This window comes from Oryx dammah, unplaced genomic scaffold, assembly GCF_014754425.2.
Source record: "Oryx dammah isolate SB20612 unplaced genomic scaffold, SCBI_Odam_1.1 HiC_scaffold_21, whole genome shotgun sequence".
NCBI classification, from domain to species: Eukaryota; Metazoa; Chordata; class Mammalia; order Artiodactyla; family Bovidae; genus Oryx; species Oryx dammah.
In genome coordinates, this window is record NW_024070205.1 from 39676219 (window position 1) to 39698815 (window position 22597).

The 22597-nt window shown below is 40.4% G+C and overlaps 1 protein-coding gene across 2 annotated transcripts; it reads left to right on the forward strand.

The window, feature by feature from the left end:
* The first annotated feature begins 419 nt into the window (after positions 1–419).
* Positions 420–22343, forward strand: TNFSF4 (TNF superfamily member 4). Of its 2 annotated transcripts, none has more exons than XM_040263477.1 (3): positions 420–569; positions 18232–18280; positions 20028–22343. In XM_040263477.1, the coding sequence occupies exons 1-3, from the start codon at positions 420–422 to the stop codon at positions 20375–20377; spliced, it is 549 nt and encodes a 182-aa protein (XP_040119411.1). In that variant the 3' UTR covers positions 20378–22343. The 2 variants fall into 2 exon arrangements, with proteins under 2 accessions (XP_040119411.1, XP_040119412.1); XM_040263478.1 differs by lacking the exon at positions 420–569 and adding an exon at positions 1909–2353.
* Positions 22344–22597: the final 254 nt, after the last annotated feature.

The following is a 22597-nucleotide window of genomic DNA, read 5'->3' on the forward strand; positions in this document are numbered from 1 at the left end:
CGGATGATGATTTTTATCTTTATCAAGTGACCCACAATTTGGTTACTGGTGCAATGAGAAATTAAGAAAATAGCACACTTTTATGACTGTCTTTTCACAGTCACTCAAATCAGAACTGGAATGCCACAAAAACAACTCCCTGTTAGCCCAGAGAAAAAAAAAGAAAGAAAGTAAAGGGGAAATTCAGATTAGTCACAAAGAAGTTCCCCCGCCTGCCTGCAAAAGCTGAAGCATTAAAACTGAGAGAGTCCTCTCTGCTCTTTCAATCGCCTCTTATCTCTGGTCCTGGGACCTCTGTGTATCTTCTAATTGATACACCTTGTGTTGGCTTCATCTCCTTCTTTTTGGGGAAGAAGTCAGTTCTCCCTCAGGTTTCCCCCTGTCACAGTTTTCATCGTCCCTGCATCCAGATTGTGAAGATGGAAGGGGTCCAGCCCCTGGACGAGAATGTGGGAAATGCACCAGGCCGGAGATTCTTGAGGAACAAGCTATTGCTGGTGGCCTCCATAATTCAGGGGCTGGGGCTTCTTCTGTGTCTCACCTACATCTGTCTGCACTTCTATGCTCAGGTAAGATGCACCAACCAACATGTCCTTTCCTCCAGCTCAGGCGGATGGCAGCTCCAAATGGTCACTTGGAAATAGTCTGACACCAAAATTGTTTTCCCTTTTCTGCTCAGCGATTGTAAAATGTGGTCAAGCACCCTCGTGTCTCTCTTTTCCTTCCTTTTTTTCAGCAGTGGCCGTGGTGAGACACAGTGGAGATAGGGCAGGGGCACTGCTTCTGGATTAATCTTTTTCTTTACAACACAAAAATCCTGGTGTTCTTTTGTGAACTGTCACTTTGAAGCTTTGAGTCCCTGACATACCTACTTGGTTTATCTGTTCTGCTAGTAAGCAACTGATCAGGGAATTAATGTAAAAAGGAAATAATAAATTTTTAATTTCCTTTTTACATTATTATACTTTCTCATTGTATTCATAAACCCCATAGACTCAAGGAGATATGCTTTCTGAAGAATGCTGAAGGTATCAATATTAAGTTCTTTTAAATAGCTAACCTATATATATTTAAGAGCAGAGATATATGTGTTCATGTCTGTATGTGCACATGGCTGAACGTTTATCCCAACAACTTGATCAGACATTGTTTTTCACAGTCTTTCTCTACCAATCACAACTTGCTGACATCACTTTGTCCAATACATTATGTAGTGGAAGATCATCATTTTAGTATCCCCCCCAATGAAGAAATTCTTTCCATTTTTCCATCTCTTTATTCTGGCCCTGTTTACATTATTTTTTTTTCCATAGTTGTTCATATATAAAAACATTATTTAGCTCTTTAAGGATGTTCTTGACTGCAGGAGATTCCACTGAAAAAGAAAATAAATGTGAGGTGGCCCCGTGTTCCTTTGTTGGGGCTAGTCTGATAATTCTTGTTTGCCTGGTGGTTGCTCTTGGTTAGAAAAATCACTGGTAAAGGTCAGACAATGAGAACTTTCATTTCTGATGGCCAGGTCAGAGACTGGGTACCTCAAATTAGATCAGGATAAGATGAGCAGAGTCCTAGAGGATGCCTGGGCATGTCTCTGTCTACAGGAAACGGGTTTCGGTGCCTGCAGTCTAATGGGGGTGCGGTTGTGATCACTGTCCCGCAGAGGGTGCTCGTGTCTCCAAATTCCCAAAGGGTACTAGTGTTATTCTCAAGTCTGCAGACCAGTGAGCACCCCAGCACACCCGTACTGTCTTTATCACGCCACACATTTCCTTCTCTGCGCAGAACCTTTTGGGTGAAATTAGAGTAGGTGATTTTGGGGAGAGGGTGTCGGGGGAGGAGCAAAGTGTCCATGGCAGGATGCCCAAGACAAAGACCGGAATTAGGCTCTTCCGAGAAGAAAACAGAGTAACCCAAAATAGAACAGCTGAGTTTATTCACCAGGTCCGGGAGCCCTGAGACTGCTTTTTGAAACGACTGCTTTTTGAAACAACCGCAGTGTTACATATTTCCTTGCACTGTGGGATGATTAAAAAAAAAAAAAACAGAACAGATGGCCCCAGTCAAGCCTCAACAGTTAATTGCACTAGAGCTCAGAGGATGGGAGAGAGCAAAACATGAAACAGATACAGATGTGTAGGTAGCTGGTGGCAGGGGGCACCCTGGAATATCAATACCCAGGGGAGGCAGAGGAGAGGGATTCTTTCTAGCAAGTCACCCAGCAATTCTGTGCTAGAACGTGGAAGGGCAGCTGAATGCTTGCCTCCAGGATACTAGAATTCACGGTGAGCTGATCTTTGGGAGAGAATTAGCTTTCTCTGGTCCTGGCACAGAAATGGAAGCAAAGATGGAAGAGGTACGTTAGAGCTGTTTGCTCAAAAAAATGTGTTCTTATATACTCTAGATACAAAATTTTCTGTGGCTCAGATATTTGAAATTGTTCACTTGACATTAATTATTTTCTTATTTCTCACTAGACTGTTTTAGCTGACACAATTTCTTACACTATTAATGTTACCCAAGGCAGCACGATGTGTCCTTAGTTGTAATCTCATACACTTTGTTAAGGGAAAGGATAGCTTAGAGAGGTCGTGTGTGTTTTTCCCAGAACTTGATCAGTCATGGTGGCAGCAGTGTGTAGAGGAGACAGACTGAGAGAAAAGAGTATAAAGTAACTGCTGAAGAATGAACATAGACTAGGAGCTTTTCTAAATTCATGGGTAAGATTGTTTGGGATTTTGGTTGAAGGATAGGTAGGTGGGGATGCCTATCAAAGCTCTACTTTTATAAGACATTGTATTACAATGATCTATAGAGCTGAAATACTCATCATTTACCTAGTTAAATTGGATCTCTTTTATTGTAGGAGAAAGATATTTGGGGAATAATCATGATTTTTCCTTATTTCTTAGATTTAATTTTTAACTTCATAAAAATTTTCCTGTGTGGATGACTCTGTGAAAAAAAAATAGATATGTAACTGTTAAACTCCATTTGGCAGTCAGCCTTCCTTTCAATCAAGTTTATTTAGTAATCTTTGTTTTCTTACCACTTGGTTAAGTTTTACTATGTGAAAAGCAGAAGTTTTGTTTTTGAGATGGCACATAAAAAGACCTTACCCACTCTTTATGTAATTCACTTCCCTCTTTGGACACTGATTTTCTCATCTGAAACATGAGGCAGTTGGATCAAATGGTCAGAAATATCTCTTCCAGGTCAATATCCTGTGAATATGTAGTTTATACTCATAAAATGTGTATGAGGATCTGAGAAATACAAATCTAAGTGAACAGATTTTTGTGCCTAAGCTTATGAATACCCTGGTTCTTAAGAAGGGACTGGGGGAAATCAGTATATTTGTACATATACATGTGACCTGTATTTATTCATATACTATGCATGTTTCTAAATAACTTATTCTGGATTAGCAAAATACCTTATTTAGAAAGGGGAAAGAAATAGACACTGTAGAACAATACCCATGATGCAGGTTACAAAATTGAGTCACAAAAACCAATACAATTATTGGGGCTGCCACTTAAAGTATCAGGCTTCCAGGCTTCCCAGTAACTTCAGCTGGGAATGATGCAGAAAAAAGCTGATGTATAAGGTGAGAAGCTTTTGTAAATTATACCCATGTATCTCAGAGCTATTGAAGCTGGGCTCTTCCAAGATCTGTATCAGAGCACTTGAAAGATGTGCTTTTAGTGATTATTTATCAGCAAATCCCACCCACAGTTAAAGGTTTATATTCTTACCGCATTTATTCCTGGAGAAGACAGAAGGGGAGGTCATTGAGCTGACCAGTTCTATATCCTCAATGGCCAGAGTTAGAATTCAGTTTCTTGGTGAAGTTTCAGACTGTAACTTGGACTTTATATCCTTTAGGAAGAAGAAGAGGCATTTTTGCTTAAAAATTTTCGTCTCAGATTTTAGGTCAAATTAGATGTGTCCCCATGTGATTTTAACATGTTTTTAAAGACATTTTTAATGATAGACATGGAAATAAATAATTTTCAGTGCAATTGAATTTGCATTTTATAAGCAATTTTATGGGCTTCCCTGATCGCTCAGTTGGTAAAGAATCTGCCTGCAATGCGGGAGACCCTGGTTTGATTCCTGGGTTGGGAAGATCCCCTGGAGAAGAGATAGGCTACCCACTCCAGGATTCTTGGGCCTCAGAAGCCTGCCACGATGTAGTCCACAGGGTTGCAAAGAGTCAGACACAACTGAGCGACTGAACTCAACTGAAGCAATTTTATGAACTTCCCTGATGGTTGAGGTGGTAAAGAATCTGCCTAAATACCATGCAGGAGATCCAGGTTTGATCCCTGGGTTGGGAAAATCCCCCTGGAGGAGGGAATGGCAATTTTATGGGAATTAAAAAGAAACACCTGAAGTATTGAACTGATTTGTCATTAAGTATTTTGAGGCTCTTAAAGGAGATACTACTGAAAATGCATAGATTTGTTAGGTTGAACAGACATTAGACACAGTCCACTTGCAGATAGGAAAACAGAAACTCAGAGAGGATAGAAGCAGGAGAAGGAGGTGATGCTTCAGCTGATATTAGGAGTAGAGGAACTTCCCTGGTGGTCTGGTGGCTAAGACTTTGCCTCCCACTGTAGGGGGTGCAGGTTTGATCCCTGGTTGGGGAGCTAGGATCCAACATACCTTGGGGCCAAAAAACCAAAACATGAAGCAAAAGCAATTTGGTAATAAATTCAGTAGAGACAAAAAATGATCCACATCAAAAAGTCTTTAAAAAATAGTAGAAATTCTTTAAATAGACAAGAGGAATGATGGTGGCTGGGTAAGGGCAGAAGGCTTTCTAGGTAAAAAGGCAAGTTGTTCAGAATGGTTGGAGGTGAGTGTTCATTGGAGAAAGTAGTTGAAGATGAAGTTGAAAATCTAGATGGAGACAGGACACAAAAGGTCTTGTGATGTGTGCTAAGGGAACAAACTTCATTCCATTCTGAACAAAAGAAAATACAGGAAAAATTACCCAAGTTGTTGCTTCTCCAGATTTCACTTCTCTTACATGGTCTGCTGCTGCTGCTGCTGCTAAGTCACTTCAGTCGTGTCCGACTCTGTGCGACCCCATAGACGGCAGCCCACCAGGCTTCCCTGTCCCTGGGATTCTCCAGGCAAGAACACCGGAGTGGGTTGCCATTTCCTTCTCCAATGCATGAAAGTGAAAAGTGAAAGTGAAGTTGCTCACTTGTGTCCGACTCTTAGCGACCCCATGGACTGTAGCCTACCAGGCTCCTCCATCCATCGGATTCGCCAGGCAAGAGTACTGGAGTGGGTCGCCAGTGCCTTCTCCGCTTACATGATCTGCTGCTAAGTCGCTTCAGTCTTGTCCGACTCTGTGCGACCCCATAGACGGCAGCCCACCAGGCTCCCCCGTCCCTGGGATTCTCCAGGCAAGAACACTGGAGTGGGTTGCCATTTCCTTCTCCAATGCATGAAAATGAAAAGTGAAAGTGAAGTCGCTCTGTCGTGTCCGACTCTTTTCAATCCCATGGACTGCAGCCTACCAGGCTCCTCCATCCATGGGATTTTCCAGGCAAGAGTACTGGAGTGGGGTGCCATTGCCTTACATGGTCTACATGCTGGCAAATACAGAAAATGTGTCTCATCTCACGTAGCGCTAGGGGGCACCACAGTAAAACTAACAGTTCTTTAACTGTTAAAGAGAACCCACTCTTTTTTGTTTTTTTTTTTCCTGAGGAGTTAAGATTAGAACACTTTTCTCAAGAAGCCAAGTGCTCATCCATGTGAAAGAGGATGAACAATATCAGGAGCACATAATATTGTTCACTGTTTATACAGTGATGATATTTTATACAAGAAAAATTTAGATATAGGTTCTTTTTTAAATTTTTTTTAATTAAAACAATTTTTTAAAATTAATTAATTAATTAATTAATTTTTGTAGATATAGGTTCTGACCCAAGTACTTAAAATAGGACAGAGATTGTTTGGACAGGAATCATGCTGGAAAATGTCAAGTATATACACATGAATAGAAACAAATGCACACACTCAGAGGAGAGATGTAAAGTGAGCAGAGAAGCTTTTGGTATAGACCTTGGAATATAACCTCCCTATTCCTCTGACTTCAGCTCCTAGCTGCTAGACCTAGCCTTGCCTAATGGCTGACCACCTTGCCCTTCCAATTCTGTTTCTTTTAATAGAAATTATTTTTGTATCCCTCACTCTCAGAGAACCCGCAGGTTCCCACCCACTTCAGGAATTTTGCATTCATGGCTAATGAATATTAATCTTCTGGGACCATTTAGGTTGAGGGAGCCATGTACAGTGTTCAGTTCAGTTCAGTTCAGTTGCTCAGTCATGTCCGACTCTTTGTGACCCCATGGACTGCAGCACACCAGGCTTCTCTGTCCATCACCAACTCCCGGAGTTTACTCAAACTCATGTCCATTGAGTCGGTGATGCTATCCAACAATCTCATCCTCTGTCATCCCCTTCTCCTCCTGCCTTCAGTCTTTCCCAGCACCAGGGTCTTTTCAAATAAGTCAGTTATTCGCATCAGGTGGCCAAACTATTGGGAGTTTCAGCTTTAGCATCAGTCCTTCCAATGAATATTCAGGACTGATTTCCTTTAGGATGGACTGGTTTGATCTCCTTGCAGTCCAAGGGACTCTCAAGAGTTTCTTCCAACACCACAATTCAAAAGCATCAATTCTTTGGCACTCAGCTTTCTTTATAGTCCAACTCTCACATCCATACATGACTACTGGAAAAACCATAGCTTTGACTAGATGGGCCTTTGTTGGCAAAGTAATGTCTCTGCTTTTTAATATGCTGTCTAGGTTGGTTATAACTTTTCTTCCAAGGAGTCTTAATTTCATGGCTACAGTCACCATCTGCAGTGATTTTGGAGCCCCCAAAGTTAAAATTTGTCACTGTTTTCATTGTTTTCCCATATATTTGCCATGAAGTAATGGGACCAGGTGCCATGATCTTCATTTTCTGAATGTTGAGTTTTAAGCCAACTTTTTCACTCTCCTCTTTCACTTTCATCAAGAGGCTCTTTAGTTCTTCTTTGCTTTCTGTCATAAGGGTGGTGTCATCTGCATATCTGAGGTTATTGATATTTCTTCTGGCAATCTTGATTCCAGCTTGTGCTTCATCCAGTCCAGCATTTCTCATGATATACTCTGCATGTAAGTTAAATAAGCAGGGTGACAATTTACAACCTTGACATACTCTTTCCCGATTTGAAACCAGTCTGTTTTTCCACATCCAGTTCTAACTGTTGTTTCTTGACCTGCATACAGATTTCTCAGGAGGCAGGTACAGTGTTGTCATTCCTATTTAGGAAATGAAAGGATAGCAGCTGAATAGCAAAGTAGAAAGGTTATTTCTCATAGTCACAGATAAAATATAGGGTAGTGTTGGATGCAATTGGATTTCCCAATATCTTATGGCTTGTGTGTTTTGTTTGTAGGTAAATGAAGGAATTAAAACAATTTTTATATAAAAATGCAATATATCTTCTCAAAATTTTAGGGAAGTCATTGAGGTATAGGAGAGAATACATTGGATTAGGAACTAGAAGATTCAGTCCAATGTTTTAGTTTTGTGACTCTGGGTAAATTCCCTGAAATTCCCTGAGTATCAATTTAATCATCTCCAAAACTGGAATTTGATTATTGTGAGGAACAAATCTGTTACAGAGCTTTGTAAATGTTAAAATTATTATTATTTATAAACATGCTTCAATAAGCATACCACACACTAAAGTGTTTACCATGTAGCACACATGCAATGCCATAACTCAAATCTCAGAAAGCATATCATAGGTAAGGTCAACCTTAACTTCATGAATTTGGCTTTCATACTGTAATTTTTAAGATTAAGAAAAACCCCTTGAAATAATTTTAGCTTATTTGAATTTAGATGTCTAATTAAGATGCCATGGCTGTATTAGCAAAGGAAAAATAAAGGGGAGAATTTATGAGCATATAAAATATTATCAGGTTAGTGTCTGAAAGTGGTTCAGAAATCTAAAATGACACACTTGGAGACATGGCCCAGAGGGGTTCCATCTCCCCTTACATTAATGTAGTTCATCCAATTCTCTAGTAACTTGGTTGCCAAATAAGGCAGAAACTTATACTTAAAAGAGTGGTCTGGTTCACAATACTAGAAATGTTGGAGCTAAGAGGGGCATAATTATATATATTTTTTCTTCTCAGCAAATCTTTCATTCTGAAATGCAAGTTTGATGTGTTATTAATTTGCATAAATTTGTCTCGCTTTGATAACATTGAAAATGCTAGTTAAGAACACACTCTGACAGAAAGAGCAGCAAGTAGACCCAAACTTTAGTTCTTCCATTGAATAAGGGCTACGGATAGAAAGCTTCACTCCCAGGATGTTATATAGGTGGGGATCTGGGGGGATGAGTGTAAATGATATACCCTCTGGCTGGGCTGTCCTGTAGGTCACATAGCACGAGCCTACAGAACCTAAGATCAAAATGAAAATGATAATTAACATTGCAAAAAATTATAAGCATTCAAATACTCACCAAGGGAAATTATAAAATCTTTACTGGGTTATAAAAGAAGTTGTAAAAGACATGTTTTACTGCTCAGTAATGTAAAATGTATTTTAAGTTAGCGATGTGTTGGGTGGTTAATGTTTTTAATTTCCAAGGCCTGTAAAAATCTCAATCTGGCCCTGAATGTGGTATGATGAAGACTGGAAACTCAGCTCTTTTTAGGGAGAGGTTGACAGGCATCACTCGTGATGCTACTTGCAATACCATCTCTGGTTTTGTGATCTTGTCCCTATGTTGTCCTTACTTCTTCACTATGATCTTGGATGGTGACAGATCTTTGTAGGCACTTTTACAATGAGGAAATCTGAGGCATAGAGACTTGTCTAGGTCAATATAGGAAGGTCTGGTTATAAATCAGGACTAGGTTTAAATTCTAGTCCTGTCTCTTTCCATTACACCTGGCCAAGACTCCGTGGCTGTAAGCTGTAAGCATTTTACCTGGATGTTTTAAAATTTTTTCCTTTCCTGACATTAATTGCTTATGTAGAAAAACTGGGGGGAAGATTTATAACCTGGAATAAAAGGAAGAAAGATTCTTTTAAAAAAAGAATCTGAATCTCCTGCCACAAATTCAAATAACACAATCAATGAAGCTTTAACAAATGTGTAATACCTTATAGGTTATTTTGATAAATCATTGCCATGTATGATTCATTCATAGAAGAGAAAGGGGATTTGGATTGGGGCATTGGCTCAGTCATTTATTCACTCCAAGCTGTACTTTTTTTTTTAAACAATAAGGAGATTAGACAATATAATCTCCATGGGGCTTTCTAGTTCTGTCAGACTGATTCGAAGAATTATTTCAATGTTGTACGTGTGATTTCACACTATATGCAAATATCTTTTCAACCAGGGTGGCACAGCAAATTTGGTAGCTTAAAAGAAATGTAACCTTTCACAGTTTTGGAGGATAGGTATTCAAAGACAGCGTGTCAGCAGTACCCTGCTCCATCTGAAGGCTGTAGGGAAGACTCCTCCAGGATCCTTCTGTGCCTCTTTCTAGCTTCTGAGGGCTCCCAGCAATCCTTAGTGTTCCCTGGCTTGATAGTACTGGGTGACCTAGTTGAATACAGCTCTTCAGTAAGAATTTCACAGAGGGCTAGCTTCAATAGCTAGTTTCTCGATTGGGATTATACAGCGAGCATACTTTAATTTTTGCATCAGGTGCTTCATTTCTCTTCCATTATTTAACAGGAAGGCTTTAGTTTAAAATGTCATTATCATTATTGTTACCACCAGCACTATCATCGTTCCACTGCTGTTCTGTGATGACTTTTACCAGTCACCAGTCTTAGTTCACACTATAATGTAGCTTGAGGATTATTTAGCCTTACTGCAAATGAGGCTAAGAGCCTCATTGCATAAACAACACAAAAGATACTCATGATTCTTCATTAACTATCAGAGGGAGCCACTTGGGGAAAAAACCTGTTCTTTTGTTACAGCTGAGGGATTTATTATCGTGTACTATTGTGTTGAAAAAAATCTTTGGTTCAAAGAATCTTCTTATCCACCAATAATTTGGGTTTTCTCTTTTGAATGTTTTGATTTTCCTAATCTCTGGTATTGGAAAAAGTCCTTAGATAGTCCCCATTCCACTCTGCTTATTCAACCATCTTAATTGAGAGTTAAAAAATGAGGACATAAAAATGAGGAAATTCAAAACTGAGAAAGGAGAGGACTTGTTCTGGCTTACGACCGGACCTGAGTGTTCTATTCCCAGCCCAATGCCTGGTCCATTTCTACTAAGTTGCCTTTCCAAGGCAATAGTGCCTACTCTTTTATATGGCCAATGAGATGGGGAATGAGTAACTTTGGATAGAAAGATACTGATCATAATAATTGTGCCATCCCCTTTGTACTCAAGGATGAATGGGGCAGCTTAATAAAAGCCTCGAGCCACATATGGTGTTGGCTAGTGTCCCCTGGAGGAGGGCATGGCAACCCACTTGCCATGAGAATCTCCATGGACAGAGGAGCCTGATGGGGTACAGTCCATGGGGTTGCAAACAGTTGAACATGACTGAGTGACTATGCATAGCATAGAGCAAGTGTCAGGGCACAGTCTAAGGGACTCAGTAACCATTTAGTTATAATTGCCATTATGTTTAAGGCATTGTAAGATTTATGATAATGCAGTGGGTACCTTGTAAGCCAACTTTTCCAGTTGCTTTGCTGCTGCTGCTGCTGCTGAGTCACTTCTGTTGTGTCTGACTCTGTGCAGCCCTGTGGACTGCAGCCTGCCAGGCTCCTCTGTCCATGGGATTCTCTAGGTGAGAGTATTAGAGTGGGTTGCCATGCCTTCTTCCAGGGGATCTTCTTGACCCAGGGATCCAACCTAGGTCTGCTGCATTGGAGGTGGATTCTTTACCACTGAGCCACCAAGGTAAAGACTAGGATATTTTGAAAATTACCTGATTCCCAAGGTGAGGAAGGGAGTTGTTTCTTTTTTTCAATTTAATGTTTTAAAATTGAAGTATAGTTCATGTACAAGATTATGTAAGTTTTTTTCAGGTGTATAATAGTGATTCATAATTTTTAAAGATTGTATTTCATAAATTGTTATTATAAAATGTTGGTTTTATTCCTTGTATTGTACAGTACATGCTTGTAGCTTATTTTACACCTGGTAGTTTGTACTTTACAGTTCCCACTTCCCTCTCCTCTCACTGGTAACCACTATTTTGTTCTCTATATTTGTGAGTCTGTTTCTTTTTTTGTTATATTCACTATTCTATGGGAGTTCTTAGAAATGTTTTGGCAGACCCCTCTGTTAGGGTACGTGAGGAATTTGCCAGCAAATGTGGAAATGGAAACCCAGATAAAAGAAAATCTTCCCCTTGAGGATATAAAGAATTGCAAATCACAAAATTTTGAAGGTGTGTTCATGTCACATGGATGCTTTTGGTTCATTTGGTTGTTTTTCTGAGTACTTGATACTCCTCTTAGGGATCCATTAATTGCTAAGTGTTTGGGACAGTGAAACCATAGTTCCTCTTCTCTGAGATAGAGAGGAGAGGGTCAGTAAGTAGAGGCTAGCCATTACTAAATAAATTTGACAAGAAAAGTGGAAGTGGTTAGAGAGAGGGGGCTATATTAGAATATCACATGGGCTGTGTAGTAGAGAGTATAGTAAGAATTTAAAAAGAGGGATTACAGCAAGAAGGTGCTGGCAGCCATGGTGAAGGGTGGTGATAGAGAAAAAGAAAGTCTAGAATGACAGTTAAAATGGCTTTTCTTTGTGTTCTTTCATCTTAATAGACTCTTTATTCAACATGATTTTCAAAGTCACACATCTTCATGTCTAAGAAATATCACTTTGAGGATAAACTTTCCTGATTATGGAAGACTGGCCAAATAATCAATTTTTGTTCATTTCTATTCCTTTCTCTGAGTTGGATTCTGAACTTTCCTGATCAGAAGTCGGGGCCTGTCTCTTTGTAAAGGGAGTTTCCATCGAGTATAAATCCACCAGGAGAAGATTCTGCCTTCCCAACCTACTGTAATGGGCAAATATGGAAAATTCCATCTTCCTCTTCGGAGGCTCATTCAGAAACACCCTCAGAGCCTAGAAGACTTTGCTTTCATAATCTCTCAGGTCTTCTCTGATTGATGTGAAGCCCATTGTTGGGGGAGGAGACATTCACATCCCTGTGAAGGTTGCATGCTGAACCACGATTCCCATTGCATACCTGTTTCTGCACTGTCCTCCACTGACTCACATCTCATCCCACTCTGACCTGGGATCTTGACTGATAGCAAGTGAGGAAGGGCAAGGCCCACATAGTGAATGCAGAGCCCACTTCCTGGTTTCACATTTGATGAGTATCATTCCCTCCTGCCACAGATACACCCCCTCCAGGACAAATGCCACATGAGTATAAGGTTGGCAGCCTCATGCCACATCCCAGTGAGTCAGAATAAGAAATTCACACATTCTAGAGATGAGCTCATGAAGCAAGCAGCACCTTTTGGGGAACATGGTACAGGCGGCTGGATAAATGCTGTATATCAGACATTTTCCATCTTTGTTCTCAGATAGTTCAGTGTTTCAGGTACTGAGAGAGGTCAGGAAAGGACATTATTCTGACTCTTCTTTGCATCACCTACTTGCTGCCTACTTTATTTGTCCTGCTGCCCCTTGCCAGGACAGTTGCATCTAATTAGAGTCCAGCTAATGGCTTTGCCAACCTGAACTATACAAACAACCTTGGAGAGTTGACTGAAGAGCTCTTTTCTGGAGAATGTTTAGATATTTTGAGATATATCTGAGTATTTTGACAACTATTGAAAACCTAATCTTTTAATCTTGTTTAGTATTGAAAATTAAAAATAAATTAATCTTGAACCCTCAGAAAAATGTTTTCATAGGGGTTTTTTACTCTTAAGATAGAATAGGATAAAGAGAAAGGATGTTACCATGAACTTGAGGTTCAGTCAAACTCAAGTTAATACCTGTTTATTCCTGAGCAAGTTCTTAACAACACTGATTCTCATTTCTTTCTATCTATAAGACATGAGCATTATTTCTACTTAATAGTATTATTTTGAAAGCAAACAAGGTAATGCATTTCAGAAAGAGTAATGCCGTGCGTGGCATGTTTTAAGTTCTAAGTAAGTTTTTACTGTTTTTCTTGAATACACCAAAAGTGGTTTAATTTCTAGACCCTTCCTCTAGGCAGTGCCTTTGGATTCTCCGGGTCCTCTTTCTATTTCAAGGCCTAAGCCCACATCTTTCCTCCTTGAGCTGCCAAAGCCTGCAGTTGTTTTTTCTGTTCTCTGGAACCTTGTGGCATAAGTTGCCTATTGCTCTTTGCCATTGATTTTATGTGGAGGAATTGTCTCCCCAGTTGACATACAAGTTTGTCAAAACTAAGGACTGTGTATTCTTTCCCTTTGTGTTCTTAGAGTTGAATGTAATACCTGCCAAATAGTAGGTACTCAATAATGATCAATGCTGTTTCAAATCACCAATAATATGACAATCATATAATCTATTCAATCAACTATTAAATAATACTGATAGTTGAGCACCAGCTTTAGGATAGGCATGATTTTTGCCAAGGGAATGGTTGAAGATATATTTTCTGGATTTGGGCCTTCACAGTAGAGTGTAGTAATTCTCAAACCTTGAACCTTGGGTGTTTGTAAAAATGAGATTACTACGTCCATCTAGACCTTTTGAAATGGAATCTTTATGGCAATCTTTAACTGGCAATCTACACATTTTTATAGATTTCCGAGGTGACTCTAGTGTATATGATAATGGTGGACCAGCTGACCTTTAGTTGCATCATCAGCTGCTCCTAGACAGGGCATACGCATTACTCAGTCAGTTGGTCAGATAGCCCATGTATCAGCTGCCTCTGAGTATTCCGTGTTCTTGGCTCTATTTATGACAGCCCCCAAGCCCAGGAGAGAAGCCTAAACTTTTGGCTATCCCTTTGCATTCCCATGATGAGGTCATCATGAGACCATCACCCTGCCAATCTGCTGTGTATAAACACGTGTTTCTTCCTCCAACTTGGCACTAAATGGACACAAGGAATGGACCATTAGTAAAATCTTCAAAGAAATTTCTCTCCACTTTAAATTTGCATGAGGAGAAGAAAAACTGTTGTTGTGTGAAACAACGAAATTTCTTCTGGATTCCAGGGGGCTGGAGTTGAATCCCTTTACTTCTGTGGGTCTCATTTTCTTCATCTATAGAATACAGTGTTCAGTCGGAAGATGACTTCTTTTATACTCATGCTTCTGAGGCCATCTCATTGAAACTTCAGGACTGTACTTTGATCCTGGTGTACTGACTTACAAGAATTTCTAGTCCCCTTTGAAGATAGTATGAGCTCTTCAGACTTTGTAGCTTGTCCTTACATGAAAGTCCTTTGGGATCTTTGATATAGTCCATTTTTTTCTATTATCTGGTGAAGACATGAGGATTTTTATTTTCTTAATATACATATATATATATAAAACTATGCCTGTGGGTAAAATTAATATTATTTGATTTTTTTTCTGGTAATTTTTCTTATAAAGCCAGAATCATTTTGTGGTGTTCTTCTGGGCTACAGAGAGCTGATATTTTAGGGATTTGGTTGGACTTCCTTTTTTTTTATTAGTTCTCTCATTCTGTAGTCATATATAAAGCTAAATTAGTGTTATATAGGCTAAATTAAGAACATGACATGGGTCTTGTCTCCCATGAGCATCCAAGAATAATAGCTGACATTTATCACCTCCTTACAGTGTTCCAGGTCAGGTGCTAAAAATTTACGTACATGATCTCATTCACAACAACCTTCTGAGATACAGGGTTCACTCTTTCCATTTTATAGATGAAGAAGCTAAAAGTCAGCAAGGTAATGACATTTTCCCAAGAGCACACAGCTAGGTAGTCTTGTAGTGGAGAGGAGACATGTATCCAGTGGTGGTAGAATGAAAATCAGTAGAGTAATTTAAGTTTTTTTTTCTTATATCAGGGTTCACTCTTGGTATTGTACATTTTATGGATTTTAACAAATGAACAATAACACGTACCCACCATTAGAGTATAGTGCAGAATAGTTTCACTACTCTAAAAATCTTCTATACTTCACCTATTCATCTCTCCCTCCTTCCTTGCCCCTGGCAACCACTGCTCTTTAACTGTCTCTGTAGTTTTGCCTTTTCCAAAACGTCACACATTTGAAGTCATACATTATGTAGTCTCTTCAGATTGTCTTCTTTTACTTAGTAATATACATTTAAAGTGTGTCCATGTCTTTCCATGGCTTGAAAGCTCATTTCTTTTTAACACTGAGTGTTACTCCATTGTTTGGATGTATCACAGTCTATTTATCCATTCAACCTACAGAGGGATATCTTGATTGCTTTTCCTTGACAAGTTTTAACAATAAGAAACAAAGCTATTATAAACATCCATGTGAATAGAGTAATTTTTAAGTACTTGCTATGGGAGACCAGAAGCCAGGGATTTGATTTAGGCCTTGAAGTTTATATTTTGATGGGTAGACATAGATGAAGGGACATTCTTGGTGGAGAGAACAAAGGAAGCAAGTATTTTTTTAATGCTTACCACGTGCCAGTCAAACTCCTGAGTATTTTCACATATGTTAACTTATTTGAGCTTTACAGTCATCTCCTTGAGCATTGTAATAAGAATATACCTTATTTTCACAGACATGAAAGCTAAAGCTCAGATGTGGTATATAACATCCAAATTCAACAGAACTAGAGAAGTCACAATTTGAACAAAATCTTATTCCCAAGCCTGCACCCTCTTGTTTTGTCCTACCAGGCTTTATTTAAAGAATTAGAGGAAAGAGTTGATTAGAGCATAAAGCACAGAAAGGATATGGGTTGCAGTAATGCTTGACAAGGAGGTTGGCACCAGGCCATAGAAGGCCTTGAATTTGGCACTGTGGGGGTATTTCTGGGCAGTGGGGTAGTCAGCATGAAGTAATCAGGTTTGGAGGATGAAGGGCGAGGTTGTGGATGGTCATGGAGCAAGAGAAAGAACCATTTTATTTCACAAAATGGCCAAGGCCTGGTGGTGTTGATGCTAGGAAGATGAGAAAATGTGAATTTCTAATGCTGGGTAACCTTCAGGAGGAAAGGAAGCCTGGAGTTGAGTTAATCTACCTAAAAGAGGAAGTCCTGTGTGCTTTCCTTGCTGCCTCTCAGCATCTTGGTCTCAGAATGTCTTCTTGATCATTACTGCTCTGACTTCCTCATCACAGTATTTCAGAACATTGGGAAATGTCATTGTTTTGGAGGAACATTATGGAAAGTTTACACAGTCAGTCAAATAATCAGATCATGAGGACTTTTAAGTTAGAGAGTTTGACGCAAATTTGGGATGCAGAGGCTTCCTGTTTCTCTCTTTCATTGAAATTGGTGTAGGGTTGCAACTTTTAAAATTTAAATCATAAACAGTGCGGAAAGGGATGTCACTGATCTTTGAGGAATTTCTAAAGATGGAAAGAACTGACGCCCAGAGAAGTTATGCAACTTGCCTAAGTACTTGCCTGGCTGGCGTCAGGACCAGGTTGCTGCACGCTGAGCCCTGTGCTCGTGGCGCGGCTGCACAGGCTGCTTCTGACTTCAACAAGGTGGCCAAGTGACCAGCCTGCCCGGAGAGCAGTGGGGGCATTCATTTACCCAGGGAATTATGGTGTTTGGGTAATGTACCTTTTGAGAGGCCTTCTTCTAGAACATCGCTTTAAGCGTGAAGGACACTAGTCCAGCCTCACAAACAGTCCACAGAGGGGAGAGAGCCAAAGAGTGTCAGGTCGTCCCGAGTCAGCACCTCTCTGTGTGCTCACCACTGACTAATATCGCTCTAGGGGCCCAGCTACTGGCAGGGCTCAGCAAGGCTCTCCCTTCTTCCTACACCGCCTGTTGGTTTCAGCTTGGTGAGGCTTGTGACTTTACGTACAAGGGAAGTAGGGGATTCTTCATCCGCGTGGGCAGGCCCCAGTGAGTCCGTTTGACTGCTGCTATGAGTGTGCCATAAAAGTGGGAAGCAGGGACTCCACACCCCAGAGTATGAAAACAAATTCTTCCCCAGACCTTTGATCCGGACATCTTGCCAAAAATAACCTGGTGGGAGGAGCTGTTGTTCTCTGCAGGCACAATAGGTGGTAGGTTTCTCTGTTTGTTTGTTAGTTTCTATTTCCCTTCTTTGTAGGTAATGTAAAATTTACAAAATACAAGAAAGTAAGCCATGGAAAATAAATGTGCTTCCCACTCCTGTCCTCAGGCTTCCAGTTCCTTTCTCCAGAGGCAGTGCTTTATTCTGGATAAATTCTGTACTCACACAAAAATTCTTTTTTTTCCTTTGAACACAAATGGAAATGTACTTTATACGTGATTCTCCCCTTTGCTTTGGCTTTTTTCACTTAATATATTTTGGAGTTTGCCCCATATTGAACTTCTTTGTTCTTTTAACCACCAAATTTCCATAGGTGTTTTATCTATTAACTTTTCTTTCTTTGTTGCTTTACTTCTTTCTTGCTTTTGAGTTCAAGTTAGGTTTTACCCACGACTAAAGAGTAGAGAAAGACCCAACATTTTAAAAATTTACACACAGATCTACTCATCTCTGAAGGGTTTGAAGAGTTTTTATTGCCTGTGGGCCCTGAAGGTAGGACACTCTTAATCCTGTTTTACAGTGAAAAAGCGAGCAGCCAGGAGGCTCCCAGACTTCACTCCCAGTCCATTCTGGGAGTCTGTGGCCATGAAGGATTGTCTGGTCACAACCTTGTCCGTGAAGAATCTCTATGACTGAATGGGTTTCTTAACAAGATAACTTTTAAGTGCTCTATTTTCTAAAATGGGAAATTGGGGCTCAGGGAGCCAAAATAATATACCAAGGAAGAGTTTGGCAAGTGAGGACAGATCTTACTTAGATGCTTGCATGAAAGAGCAGAAGACTCCTAACTTACCTTATGAGATGTTACAGAAAAGCAATGGGGCAGGCGGAAGGCTGCATCTAACTCACATAGAAAAAGGCAAGTCTCTTCTCAAGTCAGTCCCTTTACCTGATGCATTTCTGTTTCACAGGATGGATGTGACTCATCAATTCTACTTGTTCATTTTTTTTCCCTAAAAATATATCCTTTTTCTTCCTTTAGGTGCCATCTCAGTACCCTCCAATCCAGAGTATCAGAGTACAGTTTACCAGTAAGTATTGTCAAAAGTTTAGTTGGTTCATAGTTTTAAAATAATCTTCTCTCCACCTTCTTAATTTCCCCTAGAACATAAGATCTCTCCATTTTCTTAGGGAAACATTAAATCCTGAAATTGTTGGGGCCTGCATATTATTTTCATTAAGGTCAAAGAAGAAAAGGGGAGTAATTAGTTAACAGATAAGTGCTTGTCACTATACTGATTACATTATATTCCTCACTTAATCCTCCCAGGAACCCTTTGAGTAGAAATTACTCTCACTTTTTTTAGGTAAGAAAATGAAGGCTTCTTACAAGTCTGTCTGGCTATAAGATATATCATTCCCCAGTAATTGTATTACAGGACAAAATTTTACCTTAATGAGAGTTGGGAGACTTAAAGGCAATGTGATATCTTTAACAAGAGAGCATTATTTGGATCCAAGATTAATACTAGGACAACCACCAGTGGTTTCTGTATGGATATTCATTTATTAAGTCCTCTTGAACCAAAGGAAAGTATATCTTGCCTTCTATAAGTGATCCTCGTTTTCAATTCGAAGTATTTCCCATGGACTTGATTCAGAGCAAGAATTACTGAATTGTGTCCAGCAGTTGCAACTTACTGTCTCCTGTCACCAAGGGTCATGGGCCAGAGTGGAGAGTTTGAAGTGTCGTTACTTGACCATTCCAGGTGATACTGAGGCTGCCATGGAAATAGAAGACATTTAGTTTTTGATTTATGCTTGAAATGGCCCCACACAAAGCTGTTAAAGTTATTCTGTGTTCTACTACTCTTCTTTTTCTTTTTCCTGTGGCAACCACTATTCCCAAGGCACCTTCCGGTAAAAATTGACAATAAATAGGTAGAAGGGAGAAGGGAGAAATAAGTCTATGTTCTTGAGCTCTTATATCAGAACCTGAACCCACAGACTAAGCTTTACTTAGTATTGAAACATAACTAAGTTTAAGTGATTGTTGACGAAGGCCAGTAATACATGTTGTTGGGAAGTCTAGTTGCCAGGGCATGTGAAGAATTTTCATTTCATGGTGACATGGAGAGAAGAATAAAAGAAAAATTAAAGTGTTATTCACTTTGTTGTGTCCAACTCTTTGCAACCCAATGGACTGTAGCCCAACAGGGTCCTCTGTCCATGGAATTCTCCAGGAAAGAATACTGGAGTGGGTAGCCATTCCCTTCTCCAGAGGATCTTCCCAACCGAGGGATCAAACCTGGGTCTCCTGTGTTGCAGGCAGATTCTTTACTATCTGAGCCACCAGGGAAGCCTGGAGAGAGGATAAAGAGTTAAAAGCAATTATTTTGTGTGGACGGGGTGTGCAGGACCCAGGCAAAAGGCACTTCTACCACCCTTTGCCCTAATCAATCCATTGAACAAAGAAGGCAGCACTGAAGTTACCAATCCCTCCTGATGGGAGGGATTGAAAAAATCAGGGCAACCTTGAGACTCCATTTCCTGCCACAGGTGTGTTGTGACAACTGCCAGTTGCTGTAATCTCTCCACTCTTGAATCCCAGCCCCCTCTGAAACTCTCTTGGCTACTAGTACTAGCTTTGCTTCTTCCATTTCACAGGAAAAGTGGATTCCAACCTTCATGTAGAAACATAGTCTTCTCTTACTTTTATTCTTTTCAAAATCTGTCCCTATCACTTTCTCTTCATATGTTTCTAGACATATTGGACAGTTGTTGCTTAATGCTGAGCTAAGGAATCTTTTTTTTTTTTCTTTTACCCTACCCTCTTAGAGTGTGAAAATGAGAATGGTTTCATCATCACATCCCCAGACGCAGATGGAACCATGCAGGTGCAGAACAACTCAATCATCATCGCCTGTGATGGGTTTTATCTCATCTCTCTGAAGGGCTACTTCTCCCAGAAGCTCAGCCTCAGGCTTCTGTACCGGAAGGGTCGGGAACCTCTCTTCTCCCTGAACATGGTCAAAATTGTGGACTCTGTCACAGTGGCCTATCTGCGTTTCAAGGACAAAGTCTACCTAAATGTGACCACTCAGAATGCCTCCTGTGAAGACATCCAGGTGAATGGCGGGGAGTTGATTCTCATTCATCAAAATCCTGGTGGATTCTGTGTCTACTGAGGACCTGATGGCTGCACCCAAGCCAGGAACCAGCATGAAGGCCATGCTGGGGGTGGACAGGACGCTGATTCTTCCTTGGGAGTGGAGGCATTGTCCCAGCTCAGCCCTCATATTTGACCACGTGAGATGTGACCAGAAGCAGATCACTCCCACCCCCACTCAGGGATATTTAAAACTTATTTTTACATACCAATTAACTTTATGTATTTATCCTGTATCTTCTAAATCACCTAGCCCTCCTCATCCCTCAAGATTGCCTCAAGCCTGTTAGGCACCTCCGCCAGAGTGAGAAAAAAGGTGCCTCTTCCTCAAGATGTTGTTCCTGTGGGTCAGGAAATTATCGTAATAAACTTTCATTATTGAAAAAGACACTTGACTACCATTTGTCATCTGACATTGTCAAAATGGAGAAGACCAGGGAGAGGGGTTTTGAATCTGCCAAAACCGGTGGACTGACTGCTCGCAGGCAGAGGTGCCGCTCCAGGGTGAAATTCGTTGTAGTCTGCATAGTGCCCCAATCTCTGTCTCATGTGGAGGAATTCAAAAGGAAAATCACCTCATGAACAGCTGTCAGGACTTGATGAAGATAGCTGGCTAAGGAATACTCCGCGCTGGGCTTTTTTTTTTTTTTTTTTTCCCCTTGTTTTATCCATTTTGCTCTCCCAGCTTCCAAATGTTCTTGATAGAAATTTCCCTTCAAAGAACCATCTTGGGAGTGTGATGCTTGAAAAACCTAATCAGTGATTGAAGGAAAGCTGAGAGAGTGAGATAATTTATTGCGAGGGTTATCTTTATCACACCGGAGTGCCGTGAAACTGGACCTCTCAGGATAAGTTAGTGGACATTTGAATAGTCTGGGGAGAAAAATCACATTGTTTGCCACAGAGAAGCAGTGTAACACATGCCTAATGCTGAGATACATACTCAGCCCACATCTTGTGCTCAGGTACCACCTTGCTAGTTTCAAAAAATTGCTTTAGGTGAATTGTCCCTGCACCCTTGGGCTGCGCTGTATGGCTTACAGGATCTTAGTTCCCCAACCAGGAACTGAACCCAGGCCCACAGCAGTGAAAGTGCCAAGTCCTAACCACTGGACTGCCAGGGAGGTCCCTGACATGAATTGTTCTGAGCAAGATATTCTATGATATGTGTCTTGACTACTTTAGAGGATTTACATGTGTGTGTGTGTATGTGTGTGTGTGTGTGTATGTGTACTTGTTTGTTATTGACTGTGTTCTGCAAAGTCAAAGTTATTCAGAGTGGTTGCTAATAAGTACATGTTCACTGTAGATAATATTTAAGAAAATAACATGTTTTCTAAGTTTAGAATTTCTGACTGTATTTCTTCTGGACATATGCATTCCAGGCCAAAGCTTAGCTGTTTTGTGAGTTGGCTGTCTTTTGTGTTGTGGCCTCTCCTCACAGGTGCCCCCTCCTTTTAGGTCCACATGGCCTGCTCCTCCCATGCTGGTCTCCTTCAGTGACACAGGGACACTTCTGCCAGCTTCCACCCATCAAAGTACATGTGTCCCATTTAAATAATTCATTCAAAGGGATAATTAACCTTTCTCTGAAAACAGTGGAGTTTTGTATAAATGAAAAGTCAGGAGATTGGAATTCTAACTTTGACTCCATTGCTAACTGGCCACGGGACCCCGGACAACTAATTTCCTATTTTGGGATCCTGCTTTTTTCTCTCGTCTCTAAAATGAATGATCATTTTAGAATCTTATGCTCATAAAGCTAAATGTGAATGTACATAGTAAATACCTATGTACTGGTCACTGTGAGTCAAGATGTATAATCTCTTTTAATGTGTGGAGCAATTTTTTCCTTTCTGGACAACCTAGTATTTTCCCTCAGTGTTTTTGATTTCTGTGAGCATGCGTGCGTGCTGTCGTGTCTGACTATTTGCAACCCCATGGGCTGTAGCCCGCCAGGCTCTTCTGTTCATGGAATATTCAAGGCAAGAATACTGAAATGGGTTGCCATTTCATTCTCCAGGGAATCTTCCCAACCCGGGATCAGACTGATGTCTCCTGTGTCTCCTGCATTGCAGGTGGATTCTTTGCCCGCTGAGCCATCTGGGAGGCCCTGATTCCTTTGAGAACAGTTGCCAGTTGTTACTTAGTGACTTTCTGTTTAGGCAATGACTGTAAGGATTCCAGTCTTGATTCAAATCGTAATTTGTTCTTAAGCATATCGGGCAGGTCCCCTATT